Source organism: Fusarium redolens (assembly GCF_020744475.1).
Source record: "Fusarium redolens strain MPI-CAGE-AT-0023 chromosome Unknown BKA55scaffold_3, whole genome shotgun sequence".
In the NCBI taxonomy this organism is placed as follows: domain Eukaryota; kingdom Fungi; phylum Ascomycota; class Sordariomycetes; order Hypocreales; family Nectriaceae; genus Fusarium; species Fusarium redolens.
Genome location: NW_025763666.1, coordinates 1,467,545 through 1,493,922, shown reverse-complemented (window position 1 = coordinate 1,493,922; position 26,378 = coordinate 1,467,545). Strand labels below are relative to the sequence as shown.

The 26,378-nt window shown below is 49.1% G+C and overlaps 9 protein-coding genes across 9 annotated transcripts; 5 read left to right on the top strand and 4 right to left on the bottom strand.

Annotated features, from left to right (window-relative positions):
- The first annotated feature begins 1,983 nt into the window (after window positions 1-1,983).
- On the top strand, window positions 1,984-5,804 carry BKA55DRAFT_558033 (uncharacterized protein). Its single transcript, XM_046191845.1, has 5 exons — window positions 1,984-2,453; window positions 2,517-2,612; window positions 2,829-4,013; window positions 4,062-5,008; window positions 5,080-5,804. The coding sequence occupies exons 1-5, from the start codon at window positions 2,314-2,316 to the stop codon at window positions 5,457-5,459; spliced, it is 2,748 nt and encodes a 915-aa protein (XP_046053894.1). The 5' UTR covers window positions 1,984-2,313; the 3' UTR covers window positions 5,460-5,804.
- A 532-nt stretch (window positions 5,805-6,336) lies between these two features.
- On the top strand, window positions 6,337-7,433 carry BKA55DRAFT_590530 (uncharacterized protein; the record flags this gene model as incomplete). Its single annotated transcript, XM_046195106.1, has 3 exons — window positions 6,337-6,379; window positions 6,430-7,241; window positions 7,296-7,433. The coding sequence occupies 3 exons, from the start codon at window positions 6,337-6,339 to the stop codon at window positions 7,431-7,433; spliced, it is 993 nt and encodes a 330-aa protein (XP_046053893.1).
- Window positions 7,434-7,593: 160 nt separating this feature from the next.
- Window positions 7,594-9,653, bottom strand: BKA55DRAFT_660680 (uncharacterized protein; the record flags this gene model as incomplete). Its single annotated transcript, XM_046197558.1, has 3 exons — window positions 8,480-9,653; window positions 8,232-8,294; window positions 7,594-8,139 (listed from the first exon to the last, which is right to left on the bottom strand). Exons 1-3 carry the CDS (start codon window positions 9,464-9,466, stop codon window positions 7,594-7,596), a joined length of 1,596 nt encoding a protein of 531 aa, XP_046053892.1. The 5' UTR covers window positions 9,467-9,653.
- A 790-nt stretch (window positions 9,654-10,443) lies between these two features.
- Window positions 10,444-11,624, bottom strand: BKA55DRAFT_685634 (uncharacterized protein; the record flags this gene model as incomplete). Its single annotated transcript, XM_046198823.1, has 2 exons — window positions 10,444-10,978; window positions 11,032-11,624. The coding sequence occupies 2 exons, from the start codon at window positions 11,622-11,624 to the stop codon at window positions 10,444-10,446; spliced, it is 1,128 nt and encodes a 375-aa protein (XP_046053891.1).
- A 1,198-nt stretch (window positions 11,625-12,822) lies between these two features.
- On the top strand, window positions 12,823-13,845 carry BKA55DRAFT_503358 (uncharacterized protein; the record flags this gene model as incomplete). The annotated part of the gene is made up of 1 exon (XM_046187002.1): window positions 12,823-13,845. One exon carries the CDS (start codon window positions 12,823-12,825, stop codon window positions 13,843-13,845), a length of 1,023 nt encoding a protein of 340 aa, XP_046053890.1.
- Window positions 13,846-14,079: 234 nt separating this feature from the next.
- BKA55DRAFT_238995 (mediator complex subunit 13 C-terminal-domain-containing protein) lies at window positions 14,080-19,047 on the bottom strand. The gene is made up of 2 exons (XM_046185294.1): window positions 18,831-19,047; window positions 14,080-18,758 (listed from the first exon to the last, which is right to left on the bottom strand). The coding sequence occupies exons 1-2, from the start codon at window positions 18,867-18,869 to the stop codon at window positions 14,238-14,240; spliced, it is 4,560 nt and encodes a 1,519-aa protein (XP_046053889.1). The 5' UTR covers window positions 18,870-19,047; the 3' UTR covers window positions 14,080-14,237.
- A 785-nt stretch (window positions 19,048-19,832) lies between these two features.
- On the top strand, window positions 19,833-21,791 carry BKA55DRAFT_502598 (WD40-repeat-containing domain protein; the record flags this gene model as incomplete). The annotated part of the gene is made up of 1 exon (XM_046186934.1): window positions 19,833-21,791. The coding sequence occupies one exon, from the start codon at window positions 19,833-19,835 to the stop codon at window positions 21,789-21,791; it is 1,959 nt and encodes a 652-aa protein (XP_046053888.1).
- Window positions 21,792-22,047: 256 nt separating this feature from the next.
- Window positions 22,048-22,556, bottom strand: BKA55DRAFT_535099 (uncharacterized protein; the record flags this gene model as incomplete). Its single annotated transcript, XM_046189668.1, has 2 exons — window positions 22,048-22,325; window positions 22,376-22,556. The coding sequence occupies 2 exons, from the start codon at window positions 22,554-22,556 to the stop codon at window positions 22,048-22,050; spliced, it is 459 nt and encodes a 152-aa protein (XP_046053887.1).
- Window positions 22,557-22,676: 120 nt separating this feature from the next.
- Window positions 22,677-23,505, top strand: BKA55DRAFT_558014 (uncharacterized protein). The gene has a single exon (XM_046191844.1). It carries the CDS (start codon window positions 23,229-23,231, stop codon window positions 23,484-23,486), a length of 258 nt encoding a protein of 85 aa, XP_046053886.1. The 5' UTR covers window positions 22,677-23,228; the 3' UTR covers window positions 23,487-23,505.
- Window positions 23,506-26,378: the final 2,873 nt, after the last annotated feature.

Sequence of the window (26,378 nt, the reverse complement as noted above, 5' to 3'; positions counted from 1 at the left end):
AGTACGGAGGAGTACTGGACAGTACTCAAGTCTTAAGAACCCTCCCGCATTGTGATCACCTTTTGAAAATGCTTTTTATGCCTTCTTGGCTGACTTTCCTTTCTTTTTCCTACATACTCTTTGTCTCTCTGCCGCTTTGTGGCTTGCGTTTTGGGCAGATCCAGTGGCTCCTTGGAGATCCATTCCCACAGATTGATGCTGTCCACTCACACTACCCACACTTTTGTTTGAGTTGAGAATAGGGAATAGTGTCGACTGTCAAATCTGTCCAAGTTACAATCATTTTACGTACAAGGCAACTTGACATCTATGCCATCTTCAAGAACAATATATTACTCTCGGCCTAATCTCGCCCGACTTTCAATCCAGACTCCTGATTCTTACAGCGAGGCTTGGCACGATCAGGAACGCTATGCTAAGCCAAGGTAGACAGCTCCACTTCACCCAGGGATGTCTTCACAAAGTCCTACAAGTATCTCTTAGTAGTTTATCACCTCCAATTTCCCCGCCCTGGCCCTTGCGCCCGCGCTACGCCGTCATATGTACTTTGTCGGACCTGAGGGTCGCAGTAGCAGCCCGAGGATTTTCCTACACCTATCCTCAAGCGTTATCCGAACCGACACAGCACCTAGGACTGTCCTAGGTGCTATGTACAGTTACGCACAATCCGTACTGCAACTCTCAGTGCGGATACGTACCTTGCCACACCATTCCTGTTGGACTTGTCTCCTCTCTCCCCTCTCGCCCTGTTTCGCCACGTCTGGTCGCTCTTTTCTGCTTCCACGCCCCTGTTGTCTTGCTCTCTGAGCGCATCTACGTGGCACCGAATGCTAAAGCTGTCCTGCAGTAGGTACAAAACCCAGGCACTACACCTTACTCGGTGTACTCCGCCCACCGCCGAGTTGAGTCGTTTACCAGGGACATGACTTTCCAGCAAGCTCTTGGTTGACTTGAGTCGAGGCCTTTGCGTATGTCCTCGAGCATCTGGGCTACTACCAACCCCCAACAAACAGGGACAATGCATTTGATGGGAAATGCCGCTCCAACACGGTACTGAAGGCCATGCGAATGTACTATCTCGTTATGAACCCACATTTACTCCATCTTGGCCGATCCCGGTGTCAGTGCCAGTTCCTCGGGTGTCTCGCCGATGCGATGACTTACACCGTAAACTTGACACACACCAGCCATTCTGAGTTCTCCATCTCTTCTCCATGTACGGGGCAAAACCCCTCCTCGCTTGATGAGCGGTACTTCTCCGTGGTTTTGACGTTTTACCTAGTTGGACACTTGTAGTTCCCATTTTCTCCTCTTTCACGTTCACATTGTCCGCCGTTCACGCTTACATGGGCTGGTTCCCCGATTGAAAAATTATACATCAATTGACCTGGGGGATTGAGAAGGATTTCAACGCTTCGAGGATTTGACAGTGATAGACATACGCAATATCCATATTCAAGTCCCGGAGCTGTCTTCCGAGAACGTCGTTCAGCGTTGCTGCTCACCTTCTTCATACTGCAACCACAATCACAAGTAGACCACCACAAGGACGACAAAACTTGATAAGATCTGGAAGGACGGTGATGTGCAACAAGCACAGCACAGCACAGCCTAGCACAGCCTAGCAAAGCAAATCACAACATATACTCTAGGTGTACATACTCGCTCTCAACACCAACAACCCTCAGTACCGACCTTACCTTGGTTACCGGCTCGAGTGGGGGAAACAGCCGAGATATTGTGCAGTATTGTACTGAATGTAGTGCACGAGAGGGGAAGCGCTAAAGAGAAAGGGGTGTTTTCGTCTTTTTGAGGCTTGACCTTGACCTTCCTTGACCTTGTCCACTCCATCTCATCCCATCCAGCTCCTTGGATTTCATTCACTATCCTTGGCTTAGGCTTGGCTTGCTTAGGCGTCTCTATCGAACCCCAGTCAACTCCTACTGTACTTCGTTTCTCCTCCCCCGTTCTTCCCGCCCACCCCATCCCCCCATCTTCTTCTTATCCACCCCGTCTCTCCCGCGGAAGACAAACCAAAAAGCAACCCTCCTTTTTACAGTAGCAGTTCACGGGCCACCGTCTATTTTCTCCTCCACATGCCATGCTCTACCCTTAACGCACCCCGCAATCTGCCTGCATCTATCTTTCCCCAGCTCCAAATCCAGGTCCAAATCCTAATCTTTCTCTCCATCTCCATCTAGCTATCTATCTATTCTGTCTCCTTCCTCCATTTCTCTCATCCCCACACTTTGATATCAAGCATCAGGCGTGAAACTGAATCAAGGACTTGCTCTTTGAGCATTCACCTTCACGATGCTTGCCATTCAGTCTATGGAGGGCCCTCCTCGTCCACTTCCTGGTCCTCCTCCTCCCCTCGTCGGGCCAGAGGCTACTGAAGTTCGCCAACCAAAGCCCAAGACCCTACCCTGCAAGTACTGTAGCAAGCGGTTCAGGTTCGTTATCTGTTGTTGAACAAGAGTCAGAGTAGTATGCTGATGAGATCTTCTGACGTGTAGACGTGTCGAACATGTTCAACGCCATGAGCGCACTCATACCAAGGAGAAGCCATTCTCATGTGGTTGGGATCGCTGCGGGAAGACATTCGGACGAAGGTACGTTTCCTCTAGTTACGCTATATACCCCGTCTCTCATGCCGTCCCACCTGGCACTCATAAACAGTACTCACCACTCACTCATCCACCCATTTTTTCAAATCTTGTCATCTCCGCTCGTCCTCTTTTGTTCCTTCCTTTGATGCGCCATCCCAGCTGGGACTCTCCTGTCACCGCAGTTTTGTTGTCAAATACACATGCTTACATGGATATCAGGGATCTCCTCGTCAGACACGAGAAGCTCGTGCATTTAAATGAAGGTAGCAAGGACAACAACCGACCAAGGAAGTTGTCGTCCAATACATCCTCAGCTTCACATAAGAGTTCCATCTCAGAAGGCCAGATAAGCAATGAGGCTCTGGGACAGCAACATCTAAACGTATCGCGGCCTCCGCCACCACAGCAACCACTGCCGCAGCCACAACAATTTCACCATGGTCCTCCTCCAAATACTCAACAAGGCCCTCAGGATCCTCGGACTCAGCCCCGAACTGCAGCTTGTAATCTTGATCTCCTATCTGATGCAGCCCTCGCGAGCTCAGTGACACCTGTCCAGAGAAATGTCAATGCAGCGCCTCTTCCACCACATTCACCAGAGTCCCGAAGAAAGAGCAGCTATGGAGAGTCTATCGTCGCATACACAACGGAGCGACCCCGGGAAGATCAGCCTCTGGGATCCGGATATGTGCCTCAACAACCCCCTACTGGCTCTTATGATGATTACAATCCTTTCCTTGACGAGTTTGCCTCTTCTTCACATTTCTTACCTCCAAATTTTGAAATCGAACAGCAGATGATGTATTCCCGGAGTCAAGGAGGACCTACTCAGCGAAGATCATCAAAATCGTCCTTTCTGCCAGGTCGCTTCCCTCCGATGCAAACCGAGGCCCGAGATCCTGCAGACCCTGCCGCTCGAGGTATTGACGAAGCAGCACGACAGTCAGCTCTTCGCATCTCAGTATCCGACCACACTGTGATCAAGAACAGATTGGAGGAGTTCTCCGCTGTTTTACCCAATGACTTTGTGTTCCCGTCGAGGCATACATTGACCAGATTCTTGGAAGGATATATCAGCGGACTTCACGAGCATCTGCCCTTCCTTCATCTTCCAACCTTTTCACCTGCCGAGGCCGCTCCCGAGTTGTTGCTTGCTATTCTTGCCGTGGGAGCCCAGTATCGCTTTGAGAAGAATAGAGGCTATGCCCTTTGGTATGCTGCCAAAGCCGTCGCGATGGAGCAGATTCGAAGAAGGCGCATCTCGGAGGTTCATGCTTTATTACCGACTGCTTCTGCTTACAGTCCTCATTCTACGAGGCCCTCGCCAAGTGCCACATATCGCCACTCGTTTGCATCTGCACAGTCAGAGCGACCTACAACACAGGATACTCATCGGGAGCCATAGTAAGTCTCATCTTGGTCTGTCTGAAGTTCAATCTTAACTGTGTTTAGTTCTCCAAATACTCCCCAGGCTCGGATTGAGACTATCCAAGCAGTTCTACTTCTATTCGCTGTCGGTCTTTGGGGTGTGCCAACCATCCTTCATGAAGCGCTATCACTGCAAAGTAATTTGGCAATTCTGATACGAGAAGAAGGTCTTGTGGCGGAAGTCAACCAGAGTGCTGTTAATGACTGGGAAACCTGGATTCGACTGGAGACAGCCACAAGGACGAAGCTCGTTGCTTATTGCTTTTTCAATCTTTGCAGCATTGCCTACAACATGCCGCCATTGTTGTTGACATCCGAGTTGAACCTCTTGCTGCCCCAAAGAGGTAAGCTTTGGAGGGCTGAGACAGCTTGGCAATGGCAGGAAATGCGACAGTCGACACCGATGATCGAGCTCACCCTCCATGACGCCTTCTCACGACTTTTTGGCAGAACAAATCAAGGACTTCCCCAACATTTGTCATCACTGGGAAGCTATGTTCTCATCCACGCCCTCATCCAGCATATCTACTTGTTGAAGCAGACCTCTTTCGCAACTGGTCTACCATATAACATTCACCGAACTATGAAACCCGAAGATGTCGAGGAGGTTACGCAAGCACTGCGTGTATGGCAGACGAGTTTTGAAGATCAGCATCAGCTCAGGGCAGCGGAATCGGGACATTACAACGTATCGGACTCGAATGTGGGAGGAACCTTGGACTACACGGCCACAGCGTTATTGCGACAAGCCTACATCCGACTCTATACCGATGTCACTCCCTCAACCGCGCTCGAGACCCGGGATCCGCTTTTGGTGGCGTCGGCGCTGAGCAGGACCCCCTTGCTAGTACGGAGTCTAAGACTGCACCGGGCAGTGTTCCAAGCATTCCACGCCCTGTCGATGCTGGTTAAGGCTGGCGTCAACTACGTAGCCAGAACCAAGTCGGCCGAATGGAGCATTCAACATTCATGTAAGTCATTCATTGCATGATTTGACCCCTTGAAAATGTCTTGACTTGATTCCTAAACTTTAATCTCATAGTGTGCAACTTTGAATGTGCCATTTTAGTATCCAAGTGGCTACTCACGATTGCGGCGATTGGGCCGCACGAGGCTCCCGCTTCACCCGAGGAGAAAAACCTGTTGGATATGGTTGGACGGATGCTTGATGAGACTGAATTTGCGGTTCCGCCAATCGACCCATCACTCTCGGGACAGAATGAGGTGCCATCAAGCGACAGTGCCAAATTGCGACAACTCGCTGTTGCAGTTGTGCGACTTTGGGCAGAGACTTTTAAGGGAACACATATCTTTGAGATTGTCAAAGTTATGGGCCAGAGTCTCGATGCATACGCTGATCTGATCGAGAAGCCGAGAGACAGAAGTCCACCGGTTCGGTTGCTGGAACCAAACATCAACTAAAAGGGCATCGACTAGACGGCAGGCTAGCAGAATGACATGACTACCAGCAATGGTACTGAAGGAAACGACAATATTGCGGTTTTGGGCGTCTGGCTTGAGGGAATATGGACAATAGGCAAGATTTTAACACCCCATCTACTGAAAGATGCTGGTCCTGGCTGGGAAAACGAGGGATATCATGATGGTCCACGATATGGTTTATTGTATACATACGGCGTTTTATGGATGATTGATTGTGTTGATTGGTGGGACATGCATATTTTGATGAAGTTGGCGTTTGATATGAAGGGCCGAAGCGGTTCTAGTGGCTTCAATGCCAGCTACACTAGTGATTACAAGAGAGAGTCTTTTATTATGAATCTTTTGATGTAACATGAGATGTGAAGTAAAGCCTAAGATAAGACCACAAGAGCCATGCTAGCTATTTGTCACGAGACTAGGATGATCTAGAGTCAATCTTAAGATTCTGTTCAAGTCTTGTGTTTCCCCAAGATTAGTCTGCAACGGTTGGTTATTCCCCGCAAAATTCAAAGATGCAAGATCCATCTTGGATTGAGTTGAATGCAAGATCCACATCCACATGTGAAGAAAGGAGGGGCCGAGCCGACTCCTGTAGGCTAAGAGTGTGGGGAAATTAGTGGAGACCAGCCTGCATCATACCTCGGCACCTTTTTAGGGACATACCGAGCGAGAATGGTCACGTACGTACGTCTCTGGACAAGCAGCCTCGGGCCATTTTCTTTGACTTGTTTCTTATGTGAGCTTGATAATATTTCATAGATATAGATACCATAGACGTAGAATTTCTACTACACTTCTCTTCTTTCACCTTATCTTCAGTCATTTCTTCACCACCAACCATCAGCAGTCAGCCATCATGCCTTTTGCGACAGAACTCACCAAGCGACTCGGCATTAGAGGTTTGTACACCCAATTCCACGCTCTTCACTCTCGTACTGACCATCTCCAGTGCCCGTCGTCCAAGGCGGTATGATGCACGTAGGCACCGCCGACCTCGCATCAGCTGTCTCCAATGCCGGCGGCTTGGGCATCATCACCGCCCTCATCTTCCCCACGCCCGAAGACCTGCGCAAGGAGATCCAGCGCTGCCGCACCCTCACCAAGAACCCCTTCGGCGTCAACATCACCCTTCTTCCCGCCATGGTGCCCCCGAATTACGCCGCCTACGCCCAGGCTATCATCGACGAGGGTATCAAGGTTGTCGAGACGGCGGGAAACTCCCCCGGACCTGTTATTGCGCAGCTGAAGAAGGCTGGCATCATTGTTCTTCACAAGTGCACCACGATTCGCCATGCACAGAGCGCCGTCAAGCTCGGCGTCGATTTCCTCAGTATCGACGGTTTCGAGTGCGGCGGACACGTTGGCGAGAGCGACATTACAAACTTTATCCTGCTCAGCAAGGCCCGTCAAACCCTCGGTGTTCCCTTCATCGCCAGCGGTGGCTTTGCAGATGGTTATGGACTCGCAGCCGCGCTATGTCTCGGCGCTTCTGGAGTAAACATGGGAACGCGATTCATGTGCACGGTTGAGGCTCCAGTGCATCAGAAGGTCAAGGAGGAGATTGTGCGCGCGGACGAGACCGACACGACACTTCTCATGCGAAGATGGAGAAACACTACCCGACTCTTCAAGAACAAGGTTGCCCTGGAGGCTCTCGAGGTCGAGAAGAAGAGCGAGAAGGGCGAATTTGCCGAGATTGCGCCGTTTGTGAGCGGCAAGCGAGGAAAGGAGGTTTTCGTAAACGGCGATACTGAATACGGCGTAAGTTTATACCTTAAGCCGAGTCGAGGATGCAATGACTAACACAATTCGCAGGTTTGGACAACTGGCCAGGTTATCGGCCTGATTCACGATATTCCTACATGCGATGCGCTTGTTCACAGAATTGAGAAGGAGGCGGAGACGGCGTTGAAAGAGAGACTAGCTCTTTTGGTGCCTGAGTCAAAGTTATAGAGCTAGAGGATACTAGACTTGCGAGATTTGGTTTAGAGCTTGTATAAAGACATGCTGTTTATGTTTATCGAAGAAAGAATTGCGAGCGATTTTAGAAACTGCAACCTGTCTATGAATGAGTACGCTCTCTCTAATTTTATGCCTCTGCGTCTTCGAAATCCTACGGTCTATGAAACGCATAGTCCAGACGGTGCCTCTTTTCCTCATCTGATAATTCTATTCGTCTTCGGGGGCGAGGCTGCTGAACGACGAGGTCAGGAACACCGCGGTTATCGAGAGACCATTCTTTCGTCTGGGTGAGGCTCACGCCTGTCTCGATCAGTGAGATTTTGCCTCCGGGTCTTCCCATGCTCCAATCCGTTGGAGTAGTTCGTTGGTTATGGTTATTCACCGTGTCCTCCGTGAGATGGAGATTCATCTCGAGAATCGCACCGCGAACGCCACAGTATATGGTGTCTGAAAGATCGGACGCTTTGGTCAGACAATAGATCCTGTCGTATGTGGGACTACCAATATGAATGGTAGCGTCAGGACGCCAGTAGTTTCGTCTTGAAGCTCCATGCCAGTAACACAACACCCCGTTTTGAGAATCGCATTTCTGCGGTTGATGCTCTGGCGCCCATCCTTGCTTCATAATGTGATCATCCTTCTGGCTGGGAAAGGGCCATTGTGGCGAGCATGGAAGAGCAGTTGTGTGATGATATGGCTTTGGGTATCTGAAGTCAAAGAGACGAATATCCGGTGCTGTGTTACTGCCGGATACGAAGCGCTCTGTACCATACACGAGGAGAGAACTACCTGCTTGGTAGGGTTGAAAGCGATCACGGTATACTGCGTCTTGTGATGAAGGTGTTCGGATATCTAGGAGTCTGAATAAAGGGTTAACAGCTGACCATACGTTTTATGAGATAAACTTGCCTATATGTGCCATCGTCCCATGCACTCAAAAGAAGATTTTCACTTCCCCCTCTAACAGGCTCGATTGCTCGAACTGTGGTCTTCTCACTGGTTCCCCCTGCACTTATCAACCTTGAAGCATCGTCTACGTGCCTGGAGTTACTAGGAGAGTTGAAGAATTGTAAGCCCGTCGGTGTGAGCTGTCCCCAACGCAGAGGATTTCGAGTTCCGCCTAGAGCGCAAGCCATGATATCTTTGCTTATGAACTTGGTACTGCGCAGGAGTGACGCCTCATCTGCGGGACTGCTGCTGGAGAATTCATGGTAATCCATAGGGCTCAGTACTCGGTCATCTGACATACTGAGATTGTAGAGAGTCAGCACCGAGCCTTTCCCGCTTGCCAGGAGATTCGTCTCGGGATGCCACTGCAATGATGAGACTGCCACTTGGCCTGGGGATTTCCTCATGGGATCGGAAGCATGGTTCAGAAGTGCCTCGTCTGCTGGGTTCAAGTGTCTTGCGACTGTTGCAAACTCGTCCTCGCCAGAGTGTATGCTGATATCCCCATTGGCCCTCCCGACAACAATATTGGGTATCCCGTAATTCTCTATGACCGACACTGCTGTTACATCTCCAGTACCAGCCCGATATCCATAATCATGGCCACCGACCTGATGCCAGGTATCCTGCTGTCCATCAACAGGTTTTATGCGAACCATGAGATTCTCGCCCACGCCCGCAGCAATAACCTCATTCTTCAGCGACGACATAAGTCGCGCATCGAGAACAGAATGGAACAGCACTGACTGGCTTCCAGCAACTCGACGCTGGAACCTCTCTGGCTGATTCTTCTTTTCATACAACACATTGACCCAGAAACCGCGCTTCTCCCAACAGCGATCCAGGTAGGCTGCGCGATTTGCAATAGAACTCCAGCGAGTCTCTGAATTTGTATCTATTTGCAGGGAGGGAAATCGGGTCTTGACGAAAGTACGCCAGCCATCTTGGCGTATGAGACTTTGGAGATGCTTTGTCAAGGCTGAGACGTGAGCTACGTCACGAGCTGTGTCGAGATGCTCGACAATATCGAGAACAATATCATCTGGTAGACTTGCCAGAGATGTTCTATCCATCATAGTTTCATTTCGCCGGAGACTTTTTATGTGGTTATGATGCGATGCAGTTTTTCCCTGATTCAGCTTGTAGCAGGATTTTCGGGTCAACCGAGTTTTGAAGTTTGGCTTCAACTGATATGAACAGATTGAATGACCTTGATTCTGTTCTTATTCGGTTTTATACCATGAAAGATTTTGAATGAGGAAGAGGAAAAAACTTATACGTCTCTAACAGTGAGTCAGCCAGTGCTTACTGGTGGTGCCTGCCTAGGTAATGCTAGTGGTTTCGAGCGTCATAGCGGGTCCTACTTCCGCCTGGGTCTAGGCAGGTACGCACATAAACATATCAGTTTCCATTTCCTTCAAACAATCTCCTGCTACTGAACTACTCTACTCGTATTACAGGCATCGAAATCGAATTTGTGTGTATGGTGATATTTCATTCTGTGTCTCAAACCATACAATTAACTGATGAACAGCCAAAATCACAAAACGCCAAATATTCGTTCTTGTCGACAAACAATAGAAGCTGCAAGCCACAGAGACAAAGACCGTACGAACATGTCATGTACAAGAGAAAACACCCCAAACAATCCTGTCGTGATCCTTCGACACGAAGTTCTGTAAGGCATAAGCTTTGAGCTGGATATGGCGAAGCCAAAAACTGCAGCATCTCGAGCGCCATGATAAAGGAGTGAACATAAATAATGAAACCAGATACCATGTAAAGAACGACAATCAGAGAGAGACCAGGGTACTCTCGGAGCCATGATGGCACCGAGCCAGCTCAACACCCAACAACTTGGACAATATTGCGGACGCCTTCTTATCACTGAGGGCTCCGCTGGGAAAGTATGAGCGTTCATGGGTTGAAATCCTGCAAATCAACCATGGGAATACTACCGCATAGAAGCTGCGCCTATCTCAGTAGCAGCAACGCGGAGCTTATAACGTATGAGAGTCTATAGTTGGCCATGGCAGCCAACTTATGGATAGGCCTACTTGATTCTGGTAGTCCAATCATGGCCTAGGGTCATATGAATCCCAGCCTCACCCCCGAAGTCATCGTACACAACAAAGTATACTCGAGTAGGGGGGAAGGGAAGGTGAGGAGATTCGAACTCTATCCAGGCGTACAAGATGCGTTCGATGTTGACTAATGCCCCGTTGGGACATTGTGTCTTTCTGCCGATGCCTGGTGGGACACTAATAACTTGTATAGAAGATGAACGTTGGAGTATGTCAACAGAACTTTGGGCTATGAAGTTGAGATCCGACCTGCCATCGAATTCGACCACTTGGCGGGTTGAATAGCCGCCATCATATGTTGCTTTGACTAGATTCAACTCCTGTCCAGCAGAAGAGGAAGAGGAGATATTGGGAGCAGATGGTGGTGGTCCTTGCTGCACGTCTTGTGTGATATTATGTTGGGCAGGCTGAGATGTTCCCATGTTCGAAGCCCAAGTAAAGCCGTAGGGGTTACCAAAGTTTTGGGTGTACTCTGGTACTAGAGGGCTCTGAATAGAGGGAGCACTGGGAAGTATGTTAGTAAAACAGAAGGATGCAAAAGATATTAAAGCACAAACCAAAATTCAGTCCAGGAGAAAGTCTGGGTTGGCTCTGGCGGGAGAAAGCTGGCATTGATATCAAGCTCCAAGTCCGATGCTTGGATGATAGAGGAGGCAAAGCTCGGGGCAGTGCACTGGTCGTTCCCTTCCGATGTTGGTAATAAAGACGGCGCAGAATAGGGGAACGAGGTAGCGAGAGTATTGTAGTCAAACGTATAAAGATTTTGTGCCTGATTTTGACACTCAGGGTCGACGGCAATGCTGTTGGACTTGTCAATATTGCTTTGGGTGGTAGCAATGAGCGTCTGATCTTGAGCTCTTGGGCTTTCGACGTTAATCCCTAAAGGAGGGCCTGGTGCTTCTAGTAATAAATCTGTATTTGTAGCGACGGCTGTGAATCTTTTTGCTCCGGAAGATGTCGAAGCTTTTGCTGCCGATAACGACGATGATGTTGGTGCTTGGGGGCGTGACTTTCGCTTCTTCTCTTTCTCTACCTTCTGTAGCTCAGCGCGTGAAGGCTTCAAGCGTTTCGCCAGTGGTCCAAGTAGGAGACCTCTGCAGCTTTTTCTCAATGATATTTTGTTAGGATTATGAGATCTTTGCGCCGGCATCTCCACATTGATACTTGTCTTCACCGTGGTGAGGTTTAAGTATGGCCAGCTTAGTGGGAGTTTCGACGGTACCTGAGAGAAGCTTAAGCCAGTAGAGACGGGAGAAGATTCGAGTCAACGTGAGGGCTCCAAGCAATCGCTGTTAGACAAAATGAAAGAAGAATCAGCGGAACAGGATATCAAACTTCACATTAGGGCCTCAATCCTTGATCTTATCATGCACTAGATCAGTTGAGCCTCATCAAGTACCGACAAGAACATGGATGGCAGTACCATGATGGGAATTTACATGCCCGATACGTGGCAGAGAAAACTACAAAGACAACGCTCTCTCAGCCAGTATGCCCACTGCACACCTGTGATATCTCGTAGCTAGGAGGACGATGTACACCTATAAGAAGGCGACATTCTTTTTTATCCTACCCTGGCTGTAGAATCAAGGAATTATGCTATCTATGCAGTCATCTTGTTCAGTGAGCGATATCGAGCCGTGGTTGGCCGAGTTGGCCAAGTAAAGCATTACTTAAACAATGACTCAGTGAAGACAGCAGCAGCAGGACATTCAAGATGATACACAAGGGTTCTATAGGTCAGACAACCGTAAGGGAGGCCCCTATTTAGGGAATTGTGACTTTCGAAGCTGAGGCCTGACTCGGGTTTATCACCAGTGACGTCTCGTTGCCCATAGAAAAGCCCGGACTCGAGGACTCGAGCCCTTCGGTATGTATTTCACACTTTGCCTTCTGCATTAGCTCCGCAGTCTGGTGTGATTTATGCAATGTGATATCGGTGAATGTGACAACTCACAGGTGGGTGACTACCTGGCTTTCTCAATCGGAATTCCCCCATTCCACATTCCCTCTCAGCCTGATTTTACCCAAGACAGTGATGCTGATCAAAACGCTTCACGTTATGCATCCTTTACTTATGATACCGGGCGTTGGTATACTGGACTTGGCTAGTATCAGTCACTCTTCTACAACTATTCAACCTACTTTTTACAATATTAAAAGGTCAATTCAATTCCCTTTGCTAACCTCGGTCCCCGCTGACTGCCGTGATGTGTCTGACACTGGAGCCTCACTCGATATTTGTCTACAAGTCTTGGACCCCTTCCATCCACATATCCCCTCTGGGGCTACTCACTCGTTTCAGAACAAGACCTTGAATCTACTATACTACACGCTCAATCGAAGACATGCCGGATGTTTTCACTCAACTAGTTATCATTAACTGCTGGCCAGTTTCTGCCAACGATCCAAACCTCTCTAAGCGAAGGAACAAGTCCCAGAGCCCTCTGCATATCAGTGCCATACTCTATGGCAGAGACTACGGCCTCATCTCCAATAAGATAGCAGAGAAGCTTTTGGGTACAAGCGAAAAGCATACTTCCGAGTTTCCCTCCGTGGTAGAAATCTCCTGGACTCTATCTGGCTCTGAGCAGGGCTTGGAGACGACCCAGGTTCACGTCGTTCCTGGGCTAGAACAGGACCTAGTCCTTGGGGATAACACCGAGGAACTGTATCAGAGTGTCCACCTCACTCCCCCAGCACATTCCCAGGGATCTAGACCAGAAGAGCAAGGGACAAGTCCTTCCTGTCCAGGGGAAGCTCTGGCTTTCCAATTCAACACCTGGGAAGACTTTAAGAGTCAAGGCATCATCCCTAAGAATCAACAATCTCAAGACACTCTAAAGCGGCTATTGGCTCGCTGCCGCACAAGAGCCCAAAGCCCTCTCCCCCATCACAAAACAATAGCTTCAGAGCCAAAAGAAGCCGGAACACCATCAAAGATCAACACTGACTCCCTGCGTGGATCTTATGGTATCTCAAAAAATTCTGATTTAGATGAGAATTGTATCATGCCGTCCAACGACAAATTGCACAGAGAGAAGACTTCCTCGTTGCAGCCTTCTGACACTGATAGTCTGGCCGACTCCAGTGAAAACATTGCCTGGGAGTTATCAACCGGAGCATCTCAAGCTCCCTCTCACAGATTCCAATTCCATGGTTGGTCTCTTGTGGACACAGCCTCAGCGGACACCCATCCAAGTACCCCTGAATTAGTGGAAGACCAAAACATTGCCCATGAGCCCCAGAACAATGATTTTGCCACGCACCCAGGTCATCGTTTCTGGGAATGGGACGTCGAGAGACAGCTTTGGCGTCGAAAGGGTCAAAACGGATCGGACGAGAGGGATTGGTTTGATATCCTTCAATAACAATTGCTTGCTCGTAAGATACCCAGTCCAAGGAATCCCTTGAGCATTAAAAGCTGAAAATGCATAGCTTCGATGATATGCTGGCGTTTCGTTTGTCTTCCTGATATGTGTTTTACATCCGAGGTTATTGATAGACAGTCGAACATATAGTGTTCTATTCTTAATTTACTTGTGTCCACTTGGCTGCTCAATTGTCGTTAGTATGACAGCCTGCTAAATGATCATCCCAATGAACAGAGAAGTGAGCTTCTAAGGTGGCAACAGAAGGCCAATCTGTATTCGAATCATGACTACCTGATCAAATCGTAAATATGCACCACAAAGTAAAAACGCCATACACCAACAATCTACACGCCAACTACCAACAACGACGCCACCCAATGCCAGTATCATCATAATAGTAGATGCAGCGCCCGCACGCCCTTCTCTGCCGCTGCAATATGCCAAGGTCGAACATCCATTTCGCGATCTACAACACCTCGTGCTCTGGCTAGGGTTCCAAGACCCCTGAAATAGCACAACATCTCTCTTAGAAGAGGCTCGTACGCCCTAGGCGTAGCCTCTGTGTGAACAAGATTGACCTCCATCACGACTGGGGGGTCTTCAAGCTTGATTCCTGTTCTTTTAATCAAATACCCACTGGCAAGTGCCGGCCTCACTTCCAGTAACGTAGTAGAGTTGCAGAGTCGATGTCCGACGATGGCACCCCATGTCTGGTCAGTGGCATCAATCAGGAAGGAATCGGCGTCTGCTTCTGCGGCACCCTCAGCAGTCGGTGTAGCAGCTAATGTGTTGGCATCACGCATAGGCGTTGCTGGCGTCGTCGTTTGCTCCGGCGAAACAATATTAGCCTGGGGCGTGGATACTGGTGTCGAGTAGAACGCCGAGGTTGCCGCATGGGGAATCTTCACGAGCGGCGGGACCAGCTGCAGAGATGGGTTGGTATCGACGGACATGAGAATCATGGTGAATGAATATTTGTCGTCTAGCGTTGAGGCTGCTTGCCACCACTCCACCTCTTTCTGGTCCATTGGCCCAGACTTGGTGATGATCACTCGCCAATGAACTTTCCAGATTGATATCATGGTCAATGTCGTCGCCCAAATCTCGGCGATGATGGCGGCCTTATGGTGGGAGACGGAACGATCCGGTGTTCTGCTCCGAGTGATTGAATAGGACGTGGTCGCTTGTCGTTGTCCGCGGTTGTCGGTCCATGCAGCTGTAATCCATCGGCCATCAAGACTTTCAGCATATCCAACATGTAGACAGGAATTCTCATGCATTAGGGACTGAGAAGGTGACGTCGTAAGCTTGAAGTCAATCATCCGAGGTGGAGGCTGTTCGAGCATGACTGCTGGTGCAGGTGTAGGACCACCAAATTCGGCGTCCAAAAACAAGGTGCACCTGTCATACGTCTCTATACAGAGCTTGATCATTTCCGCGGGAGTCGGGACGACTAGCGATGTTGTTGAAGAGATCATGTCTGATGAAACAAGCTGCAGCACCAGCTCGTTCTGTGGAGACTCTCGACGAGCTGCCAGGAGGTCGCTGTACTCATCGAAGCAGCGGTAGAAAGCCGTACAGGCCTCGATAATGGAAGCCGGGTTATCTGGCGAGTAAACAAAATAAATAACCAGATTCTTATCTTTGGACTTCAGCTCTGATAGAGAGCTTCGGAGCACTTCCATGCTTTCCACAAAAGCGGAGCCATGACCAGTCACAGTTGCGTCAGGTGAAGTCGAGATCCTATCAACCTCATAAGGCAAGACGCCATCGTCCCAGTCTCCAGATAATGGCAGGTTGTTGAGAGTACCAAGTTTCAAGGATTCGTATACACTCTTCAAGCGGCCCAGAAAACTTTCAACATGGTCTGCCATCCCCTTCCAGCCTGGAAAGATACAAAGAGCGGAGATATCCTTTGTCCCCCACGAAGGCGAGAGCCCGAGACCTTCCCAGAAAGACATTGATGATGGAAGTACTGAGAGTTTCGTTTCTGATCTGCGCAATTCCAGATGAGGTACAGGAATCTGGTATAGATTGTTTGCGCGCAGTTGCTCAGCGTTGGGATCTCTGCCTGGAATCGGTCTGGGCTGGAGACGACTCGGTTGTCCCACAAGCGGGAGGTCTTGGATTTCCAGCAGTCCCTTCAGCCGCACAGTTGTGGCGCTACCCAAATTCGAGGGAATGACATCGTGAAGAAGTTGTAGGGAATTCCGGGCGATACTGAGCTCATGACTCCTCATAGTCACAAGGGAGACAGATGACTCAGCCCTATGCTCGTTGCCAATTTCAAGTCGACCGGTAGCAGCCTGTTCGGTGATGATCTGCGCAATCTCAACAAAATCATGGTTGGAAAGGCCTACGTCCACGTTAAGTGGCTCTGGGTCCAGAAAGAAACGGTGTAGCAGCATTTCTGGCGATTCTGTTTTGGATAGTTTTGGGAGCTCGATCGCAAGTTGCTCATCAGTGGCGTCATCTAACAGCTCTGTCTCTCTAGAAGTCGTAGCTTGTGAAAGAGCATCATCATCCACGACGGCTCGTTTGACACTGGACTTAACGGGAGAAACTGGACCACCAGAAACCGAACTTATATCATCTCCATCTGACTCGATATCACTTTCTTCAGAGATCCAATCATGCCCGTTCAGTCTCTGGGGGCTTGCATGAGTGGTAGATGCGTCAATGCCAGTCAAACTTCTGATGAGGGAGTTTCCAAGAAGTGATTTGGATGTCTGCTTTAACTTTCCTTGCCCTTCGAGATACTCGTCTCTAGAAAGATTATGGGCACTCGGCCTCGATTCTCCATTCCTCTGGTCCTTTGGAAAGTCGAAGGCACCACCATGTTCATACTTTTTGTTAATCAGGGGAATCTTAGGGTCAAACTCGACCTTCTCAAAAACACTACTTTTTCTCCGAGGTGGCTGAACAGCAAAATCATCCTTGGTAGGGCTGGACAACGAGGCCCGTACTCGCTTGAATACAGTAGCAGGGTCAAATGGACTGGACCCTCGCTTGGCAGTATCTGATCGCTCAGCTTTGATCCTGTGATTAAGCCCATCATTGAGTGAGCTCCTGGCATGCTTCAGTTCTGGCTTAGCAAAGACAGAATCATTAGTCTTTGGCTTTGGCTTTGGTTTTGGTTTGACCTCAGGTTGCGGCTCTATGGCTTTGTGAGGCTCCGGATGCGATACCACCGGCGGAGGCATTATCTGCGGCGCAGGTGCAGTAGGAACTGGTTGCAAATCAGGCATATCGATGTCCAGATCGTTGGCGTCAGGTCCATCAAAGAAATTAAAGTCATCCTCTGTCACATCGTGATCCCCGAACACATCCTCACCCAAGTCGTTCATTACATCGTCAGAATCACCTATAATGTTGCTGTCGCTTCGTTCTCTCTTTTGTTCGTGATGGCCTCCCCAGGCGTCATTCTCAGCATCAGCCATCGGTGTCGCTGTCGGCATCGTGATATCAGCATCAACAACTGCAAGGGTTGGGGGCGGGTTATTAGGACTTGAGATCGCTCCATCTAAGGAAGGGGTAACGCCGATGTGCTGTTGGATTGCGTCGGGGGGTGTTGGATACATGACACCAGCGGCAGCGGTGCTAGGTCGCCTCATGGTCAAAGGAGACTGCCCATTGAGATTTTGAGCTAGGGGGTTCGCACCATTAACTTCTCTAGGGACAGCATACACTCGCTCAGCTCTGCGTTTAGAGATTCTCTCTTCCCTTTCAGTCGCACCGACGAACCATCCACGAGCATCCCCCAAAGGATCATGGCATTCCTCGTGGCCACTGAGCATAGTGTCGCCAACACGGTGAGTCGTTGACACCTCCATTGGCTTCTTTCGAAAGCAGAGCGATCCTGGCCAGGGAACTCTCGCCCGTGATGGCCTAGATTCTCCGTCTGCATCCTGCGAAGTTGGCTTAGAAATGAGAAGGTTAACCCAGGGGCTCGCCTTGAAGTGAGATGGGTTAAGCCCACAATACTCGAGTGCTTTGAGACATGAATGCTTCCATTGCGAATCGTTTGTATCGGGAACACTTCTCACACTCAAAGCTTGCGTATTTGGTGTCTGTGCTAGACTTCGATCCGAGCCATCCCCGTTGGCAAAATTCTGTTTTGTTGCAAAAACTCCATAAGGTGCAGCCAGCACGGAGCTACTTGGCGAAGACGAATCACCTGCGAGAACATCTTCAACTGTCGCCAGGTTCTTGCAGTGAGAGAAACTAAAACTGACAACGAGAGAGCCTGTAGTAGTGAGATATGTCTTGAGTGTGCCAACGACAGGATCGGCTTGCAATGGGCCCCTTTCGTGTTCATTCGTATCGGCTTGCAGAGGTGGAATCAACATTGTCCTGTAGTTCAGAGGAATAGCCATAGACCGACTACAGAAAGCAAATGCTATCGAGGAAAGGACTGCGACTATGAACTGTTCGTAGATAATCTTTGGCACTGGCTGCGTCGGCCTCATGTCGGTAGCCTGAGCTGAAGATTGAGACCCTCCTTCTGGCAAACCCCCCCCAGCGACCTGAGTCGGTGAGATCAAAGGGTTGCGATTATTTGCCTCAGCGGGAGATGCGGTCGACGCTGTGTTATTTGGGGCATTTTGAGTTGTGTTGCCCGGAATGCGGCTCTTTTGCAAAGCTACAGGCTCAAGGGTACCCTCCTCGACCATCCCTAATGTATAGCCGGAAGCTTCCAGGCTAGATCCTGGGGCAGAACTGACGACCTTGCTCGTCCCATCTTTGCTGACGATTTGGAAGATCCATATTCCTACTCGGTCGGCGTCATACGAAACAAGCTTTCCTTGGTCGCGAAGAGAACTTTGAATCTCGAGAGCGGATGATTGGAAGCCATGCGATTGGTCGGGAGGAGGCTCGTAGATGCGAAAAGCTATCGACGCGATGTTGTTCTGAAGAGTTCAAAGTTAGATAAAGAAAAGCTTTAGAGGAAAGTTAGAACTATAACGGTAACTTAAACATACTATCGACAAGGTATTCGTCTCATATTCACTGGTCTCCATTGCGACAACTTCCTCGCCGTCCCGAAGTCGCAACCGTAAGTGCGGCCTAAGGAACGACGGCGAGGCACAAGCCTAAAGGGCCCGAAACTTCGCGTTGCTTCTTCTTGGTAGTCGTGCCTTGGGTTAACACAGATATTGTCGAGATATGGTTGTCTGGATGGTACTGGTAGGGACAGTTGACTCCCCTGACTCCATCTCAACCAGCCAGACACTTATGCCAAGTCGCAGCTCGGGGATGGCGCCACGGAGAGCTAAAATGGCTCGGTCGGTAAGGTGAATCTTTCGAAATAGTGGTAAACGAAGTAACAGCTAAATCATTAACTTTATGTTGTATTATCTGGACAAAAAGGAACGATATGACGATGATCTGGGTCAGTTCGACATTTGATGATGTCTGTCGCGACAAACTAGGCGTTGACGGAGGTGGAAATTCAGTGGAGGCGGAAGAGCAAGGGCCTCAGCTGGGATGGGGAGTACTTAATTGGGGACAATCAAGCGGTTTGTTGGCCGGGTTTAACAGGGGCCTAACTAGAGACCAATTTCAAGGGACTGAATAGGAACGTATTAGGCTAGCGGAAGAAAAGATCAGCAATAGTAGAGTTGGTCCTTGGAATCTTGACGTTTATGAAGTCTATAACTTGATGCAAACAGTACCATAAATCATTATAGTATATGGTCTATCTTATTGTGCAGCTTTTGATAGCCAGAGTGTTTTGTAATAACACTTATAAAGAAACAGTTAGATTATATGCCTTTTTCCTTCTCCATGAGGTACTTACCTTGGATTATGGGTCCTTACCGCGAGTCACCGAGCTCACCGAGGATAGTGGGGCATTGTTTTTCTTCACCTTGATTTTTTTCCAAGTCGAAGTCGCATCAGCTGGTGAATCGCAAAACTTGCATTGTTCCTCTCAATACGACAACCAAGTTTCATTCGTGCGGTTTTACTGGAACGCCGCCACCATGAAGCTTTCAAATCCGGGAACCGTTCCCGTATACACAATTTCGGGAGCATCTTCTGCCCGACCTCTGCCCGACTGGCTTGCGCGACGCAGAAAGCGAAGTTTGAAGGACGATGCCGAATACCAGAATCGTGTCGAGCTTCTGCAAGATTTCGAATTCGAGGAGGCAAGTAATTGTATCCGGGTCAGTGAGGATGGTGACTGGATCATGAGCACAGGCACATACAAGCCGCAGATTCATGTTCATAACTTGCCCCAGCTGTCGCTGTCTTTCGCTCGTCATACCAACTCCCTCAACCACTCATTCGAGCTCCTGTCATCCGATTACTCTAAATCTCTTCACCTTCAAACCGATCGCCGCCTCGAATTCCACACTCCCATGGGCTGCCATTACGAAGTCCGTCTTCCCAGATATGGCCGAGCTCTTGTCTACGACCGGCAATCTACCGAGGCTCTTGTACCAGCGGTCGGCTTGGATAGCGATGGCAAGGGCGAGGTGTTCCGCCTGAACCTTGAGCTGGGACGCTTCATGAAGTCATATCAGGTTGATGTTGGTGGCGATGATGAACTTACTGGGGGCGGTTTACAAGGAGGTATTGGGGTTGGTAGCGTCAACACGGCTGCCATCGCAGAGAATACTCACAACTTGCTCGCTTTCGGAACTTCAATAGGGACAGTTGAGTTTTGGGACCCCCGATCCAAGTCCAGGGTCGCCTTACTAGGAGGCCACGAAGGTGAAGTTACCGCATTGGACTTCAGCCCTTCAGGCCTTTCTATTGTTACGGGCGCTTCGAGTGGCATGATGCAAATTTTTGATCTACGACGACCCGTGCCCCTCATGAAGAAGGATCAAGGATATGGTTTCCCTGTGCACAAGCTCATGCATATGACAACGGCATCACAAGAAAAGAAGATTCTGTCAGCAGATAAGCGCATCATCAAGCTGTGGGATGAAGAGACGGGAGACCCTTGGACGTCTGTGGAACCTATCGTGGATATCAACGACGTCGCATGGTGCAAGAATACTGGTATGATCATGACAGCCAACGAAGGCAAGCAACAACACGCATTCTTTGTTCCCCAACTTGGTCCTGCTCCTAAATGGTGCTCATTCTTGGACAACATGGTCGAAGAAATGGCGGAAGAGGTGCACACCGAAACATACGACAACTACAAGTTCTTGACACTACCCGAATTGAAACAGCTGAGCTTGTCCCACCTGGTTGGAAAGACCAACCTGCTCCGACCTTACATGCACGGATACTTTGTGGCCTCCAAGCTGTACGAGCAGGCTAGGTTGATTGCCAACCCATATGTCTGGGAAGAGGAGAGGACGAAGCGTATCAAGGATAAGGTCGAGAAGGAACGCGCAAGCAGAATCAGAGGTACTAAGAAGGTCAAGGTCAACCAGAAGATGGTGGACAAGATTCTTAAGAAGCAGGAGAACAGAGACGAGGTTGACACCAATGTTGGTGTTCTTGGCGATTCTCGTTTCAGCAAGATGTTCGAGGATGAAGCCTTCCAGGTGGATGAGACCACTGGAGAGTTCCGTGCTCTCAACCCAAGCACTGTGGTGGGACAGCAGGCCGATCCGAAGGCACCGGCCCGTTATCAGGGCAAGGATTCTGACGATGATGCGTCCAGCGATGAGGATATGGACAAGACAGTGGTCACAGCACCAAGGCAAAAGTCCAAGGACGAAGAGGTTGTCATGCGTGTGTCGTCAACCAGCAACCAGGGACGAGCTGTCAAGGACACGGCGCTTGGCTCGAGACAGCAGAAGTCGGGGCGCACTCACCAGGCCCGGGGCGAGGTTGTTGGTGAGCGCCAAGTGTCATTCATTCCAGAGTCAAGGAGAAAGCAAAAGAAGAGAGAGGAGGAGCTGCCCGCCGAACCCCGGGATAAGCGAACTGGAGCTGCTCGACGTAGCGCCAGTGGCAACACGTTTAGACGGATCTAAGAAGGATAAAACAGGCGCTTGGGTTTTATTATCAAAATAGCAAAGGCGTTAATGCTCAGTTCGTGGAGTAAAGATGAGACAGCCCATGCGTGGATGGTTACTATTTATACATGGATGATACCCGGATCCTGTCCGTTGGAAACACCAATTTGAGACCACAACCATCAGATACGTGGCTGACAACTTCCATGACCACTCCTGCCACCGTGACCGCCAGTTGTACACCATAGTGAGAACCTCCTTCTGCTGCTGCTCTTCACTTCCTTGACCACTTCTTCTCCTTACGCTTTGCCTTAGCTTGAGCTAGACCCTTTTCAAGATCTTCAGGTCGAATTCTCGGTGTCGGAGGGACATCATCATCAACAATCCGTGTACGATTACGATGAGATGGAACAGGCCCGTCTTTGACTGATGACGGGAACTCTGTTCTCCGCGGTGTGAGAGCTGTAACAACCTTGCGGGCAGACTTCCTGATTGTCTCTCTCATTGTCCATTCACGCCTCTTTGCCGTGAAGAAGAGAGCGGCTGTGGATACTATAACAATGTCAGTGCATGTAAACGATTAGTAGTAGGGAGATACATACTACCGATTAAGCTGACGACAACAACGACAACGATGATAGCAATCATGCCGCCTTGAGAGATAGAAACGGAGTTGCCTGAACTGTCGCCAGCAGCACCAGCTTCAGTACCAGAGTCGGCACTTGGAGCGCTGTCATCATAGCTCTCCGATGCCAGAGGAAAAGGGTTACTTGTTGAAGACATTGTCTTTCAGTTTGTGTAAGTTGATGTATGAATACGGCTGCTTGAGAAGCTGCACAACAAGGTTCACAGAACCTAAGAAATATGAATCGGTAAAAAATACCATGTAATTAAGGTGAAAGGGCTAGAATTTTCTCAAAAATACCGCCTCTTTGACGAGGGCAGCCACTTGTATATACATCTGTAAATCTTTGGTTCTTCATCCCCCACAAGCGTAGTACTCAGATCCTAGCACCCTTGATACCGACTTGGCTCTCAACTCCCGAGTATTCAAGACGAATCATCATTGGGTTTCCATCACGGGGCCGAGACTCGAGCACAGCAGCAGGAACCGCGATATAGTAGCACGCATGTCTATGATTGGTGACAGTCCAGCTCGAAGCGCTGAGCGGCGAAGCCTCAAACAGGGGTCCAGCCAATAAGACTTCAGATCCGGACTTCATCGACCTCGATACCTGTACTTCGTCACGCGCCAAAGGGTGATTAATGCAGGGCCGTTATTGTGCGCAAGGGAATATTTTCATATTTTTCACAGTGATGAGCCGCCGGATTGGTTCTGCGAAGCCTTAGTCTGGGAATTAAGTCGTAGTGCATGTGGATGTTGGAGATTCGTTTCACTCAGTGATGTTGGGCCGGTGATAACGGCGGTTGAGAATGATCAACTAGCGGTGGCCCATGCATTGTTGGCGTCCATTTCTAAAGCGAAGCGCCAGGGGTCGTTGTTGGTTCTTGATATGCTTATCGTGTAAGTTGACCTGCAGCCGTTGTCATGGTTTTGACAGCGTTAGAGATTGGTCTTGGCAAGAAGACGCTGAACTCGAGATTACCTCCTTTCTAGATTTTGCTCTTAAGCGAAAAACTTGGCGATGCGATGTTGCACCATCTTGGTTCCGGTGTAAGCGCCAGGGGTTAGCATTTGAAATAGATTCATGACGCTGCTTAGAGATACAACCATACTGTGTGATAAAAAACGAGGCCTCCTTTACCGTCACCTTCTCTCGACTTGCTATATGTTGGATGCTTGTATAATAACCGAAGATCGTATATGACTCTAGCCTCTTATAAGCCAGTCTAATGCACTACCACCTATGGTCACATTAACAAATTGCCTAAAATATCTCCCAAATGCGACTTCTAGCTTAATCAAGGTGAAAGAAACTTGGTAAGAGACACACCAGTCATTCTCTCTCAAATACTCGCCATATCAATGAAGCCAGATAAGAAGTTTGACTTATCCAGTTCAAAGAGGTTGGTTACACTAGAGAGGTGGTGTTGGGCCACGAGTGATGACAGACGATGATCACAGGAACTTCCTTCTAGGAGGTTTACCAGTTTGTCCCTCAAGCTTTATCTGCCATTTCACTCACCCTTCATCCTTTCTTGAGTATCAATATACGTCGTAGATTCAATTCTTGTTGAGCCTTCAAATCTAAAACTTTGATGATCAGTCTGATAATTGAATACCTTAGGTAAGGACCAGAAGAAGGAACACGGCCAGGAACAGTTTCGAATCAGTGAACGTGAGGAATTACCTTCGCTACTGCCTACTAGATACCTCCTTAAGAAATCTTTCCAATATTCCTCCTGCTCCGAACTTCTTCAGATATACCTACCTGATTCCGCTCGAAGTCTGCCTGGGGCAGGCCCCACGAGGTAGAATGCCAATGTGCAGTTATCACTTACTTGCACAATCCAGACAGGTGCAGCTTCCCCTAAACCTTTCATACAATTCGACAGGAACTCCAAACTGGAAGCCGCATCACAAACGCCTTCCAATACTTACGTGGGAGAGACGTTTGAGAGGAGAAGGAAGGTACAAGCAAAAGGCTCGGGGAATGTCTCGCAGCTCCTCTGCCAACTTAGATTGTCATTTTAACAACTTCTTCACATCACCCATTCACCCACAGTCGTCGATACCCTTTTCCCATTGCAACGTAACACAAGTTTCTTTTTGTAAGCCTTGAGGTCTAGCTGGCCTATCAGCTACTCAGTCGTCCGATGGCCGTCTCACCAGACCCGAGACCCAGAGAACCTTTCATTAAAGGCAGCAGCCTGAGCTCCTTTGGGCATGTTGAAGATGAAAGAAATTTCGACAAACTCGGTTCGGCCATCCCGGACTCTCAGGCCGCTCCTGACACACTTTTGAATCAACTTCATCCCAGGAGATTCTCGGTACCAAGAGAGGAGGTTTCGACATCAACAATGGCCGAAGGGTTCTGCTTTGCCGAAAAGAAACCACCTCGCCCTGGACAGTTCTCGCGGAGACCCAAACCTGAACAGCCTCAAGCAGCTGATACTTCCCAATTCTTCCCTACGCCAACAAACATTCCTGCTGAACACTCTCCACCCAGTCCGCTACACGCGCCTATCCAGATCCTTAGGCCTGCAGCGCCCTTAGATCTCCCTGAGCTTGGTCTAACAGGGGGCAAACTTCCCTCTGAGAGTTCCTCTCAATTTTACCATGAAGACCTCACTGGTCTGTCGGATAGTTCTTCGAGTCGCTCCGTAATTCCATTGGAGAAACCTCCCACACGAGAAAGCCCTGGTGGAGCATCAGTCATCTATATCGATAGCTCCGAGCTCTCTCATGAAAACATATCGGAAGCTTCTAATATAAACGCACCACCTCCGACAGAAAATGGATCGATCTTTAATGCTTCTCGCTTCGGTAAAGAGGTTACCAAAGATCGAGTTTCTCAACAGGTGGAAAAAAAGACGAAGATTTCTCCACCTCACATCAAAGACCGTGGTAAGTTACGAATCGTGAGGTTCAATATTCATTCCCGCTCAAACTCAAGTCTAGGGCGCCGATTAGAAGACCTAAAACTTCCCCTTCCACATATTACGCGTGTTGACCGAGTCTCGCATCATGCGCCCTCTTCCAGTGTTTGTGGTGAGCTGGAGACCCCTGTTCCCCAGACTCCCATGACCACTACAAAGTCTCGAAATCGTGCATCCCGTAGCCACTGGCCGGCTCAGCCCCCATCGACATCTAAATATTATAGAGCATCCGACAGAAACAATGATCGTCCGGCTTCCAGGGCCAGCAATATCTCCAGAAAACGCTCTGCTAAACGGAGAGTCCATCCTCGACCAAGGTCCGAGCCTGACCGAAAGAAGATTGCAATGCAGAACGTGGCTGAATACTGGAATGAGTGCATACAGATCGCTGAAGCTGAGCGTCAGGAGGCCCTTCAAGAGATTACACTTCTTGAGGATAAGTTGCAGCACGCCAAGAAGGCTTTAGACAAGTCGGTGCAACTCATATCGGAAAAAGATTCCGCGATTGGAGATTCGAAGAGTCGCCTTGACAAGTTACAAGAAGAAGGGTCTCTGGCGGAAAAGGAAACCCAAAGATTACAGGGTGAGATTGAGTCTCTGCGCTCAGATCTAGTCAAATCTCGAGATCACGAGGCAGCTACTCATGAAAAGTATCGCAAAAACCGAGCAAAGCTTAATGAAGCTATTAAAGAACAGCAAGATCTCTTTTCACGGGTTCGTAGTCTTCACAAAGAAGCGAGCGATGAGCTGCAAAAGGAGAGAGACAGGCGCGAGAACGAAGCGAAAGCAGTTGAGTTAGCACTGGAGGCAAGTCAAAAGAAGCGCGAAGAACTCAAATCTTGCATCGAAAAGTATCGATCCGAGTCGGAGCAAGAAGCACAGAAACGTAGCATCCCCGATTCTGTTGTATCACAACCAGAGACTAACTGTATTGCTTAGAAAACTACACAATTTCGGAGCTGCAATTGAAGCTTGAGAATCAGCAGAAGGAAATAAATCGTGAAAGGGATGCAGCGATTGAACTTCAAACCCGTCTGAAAACAG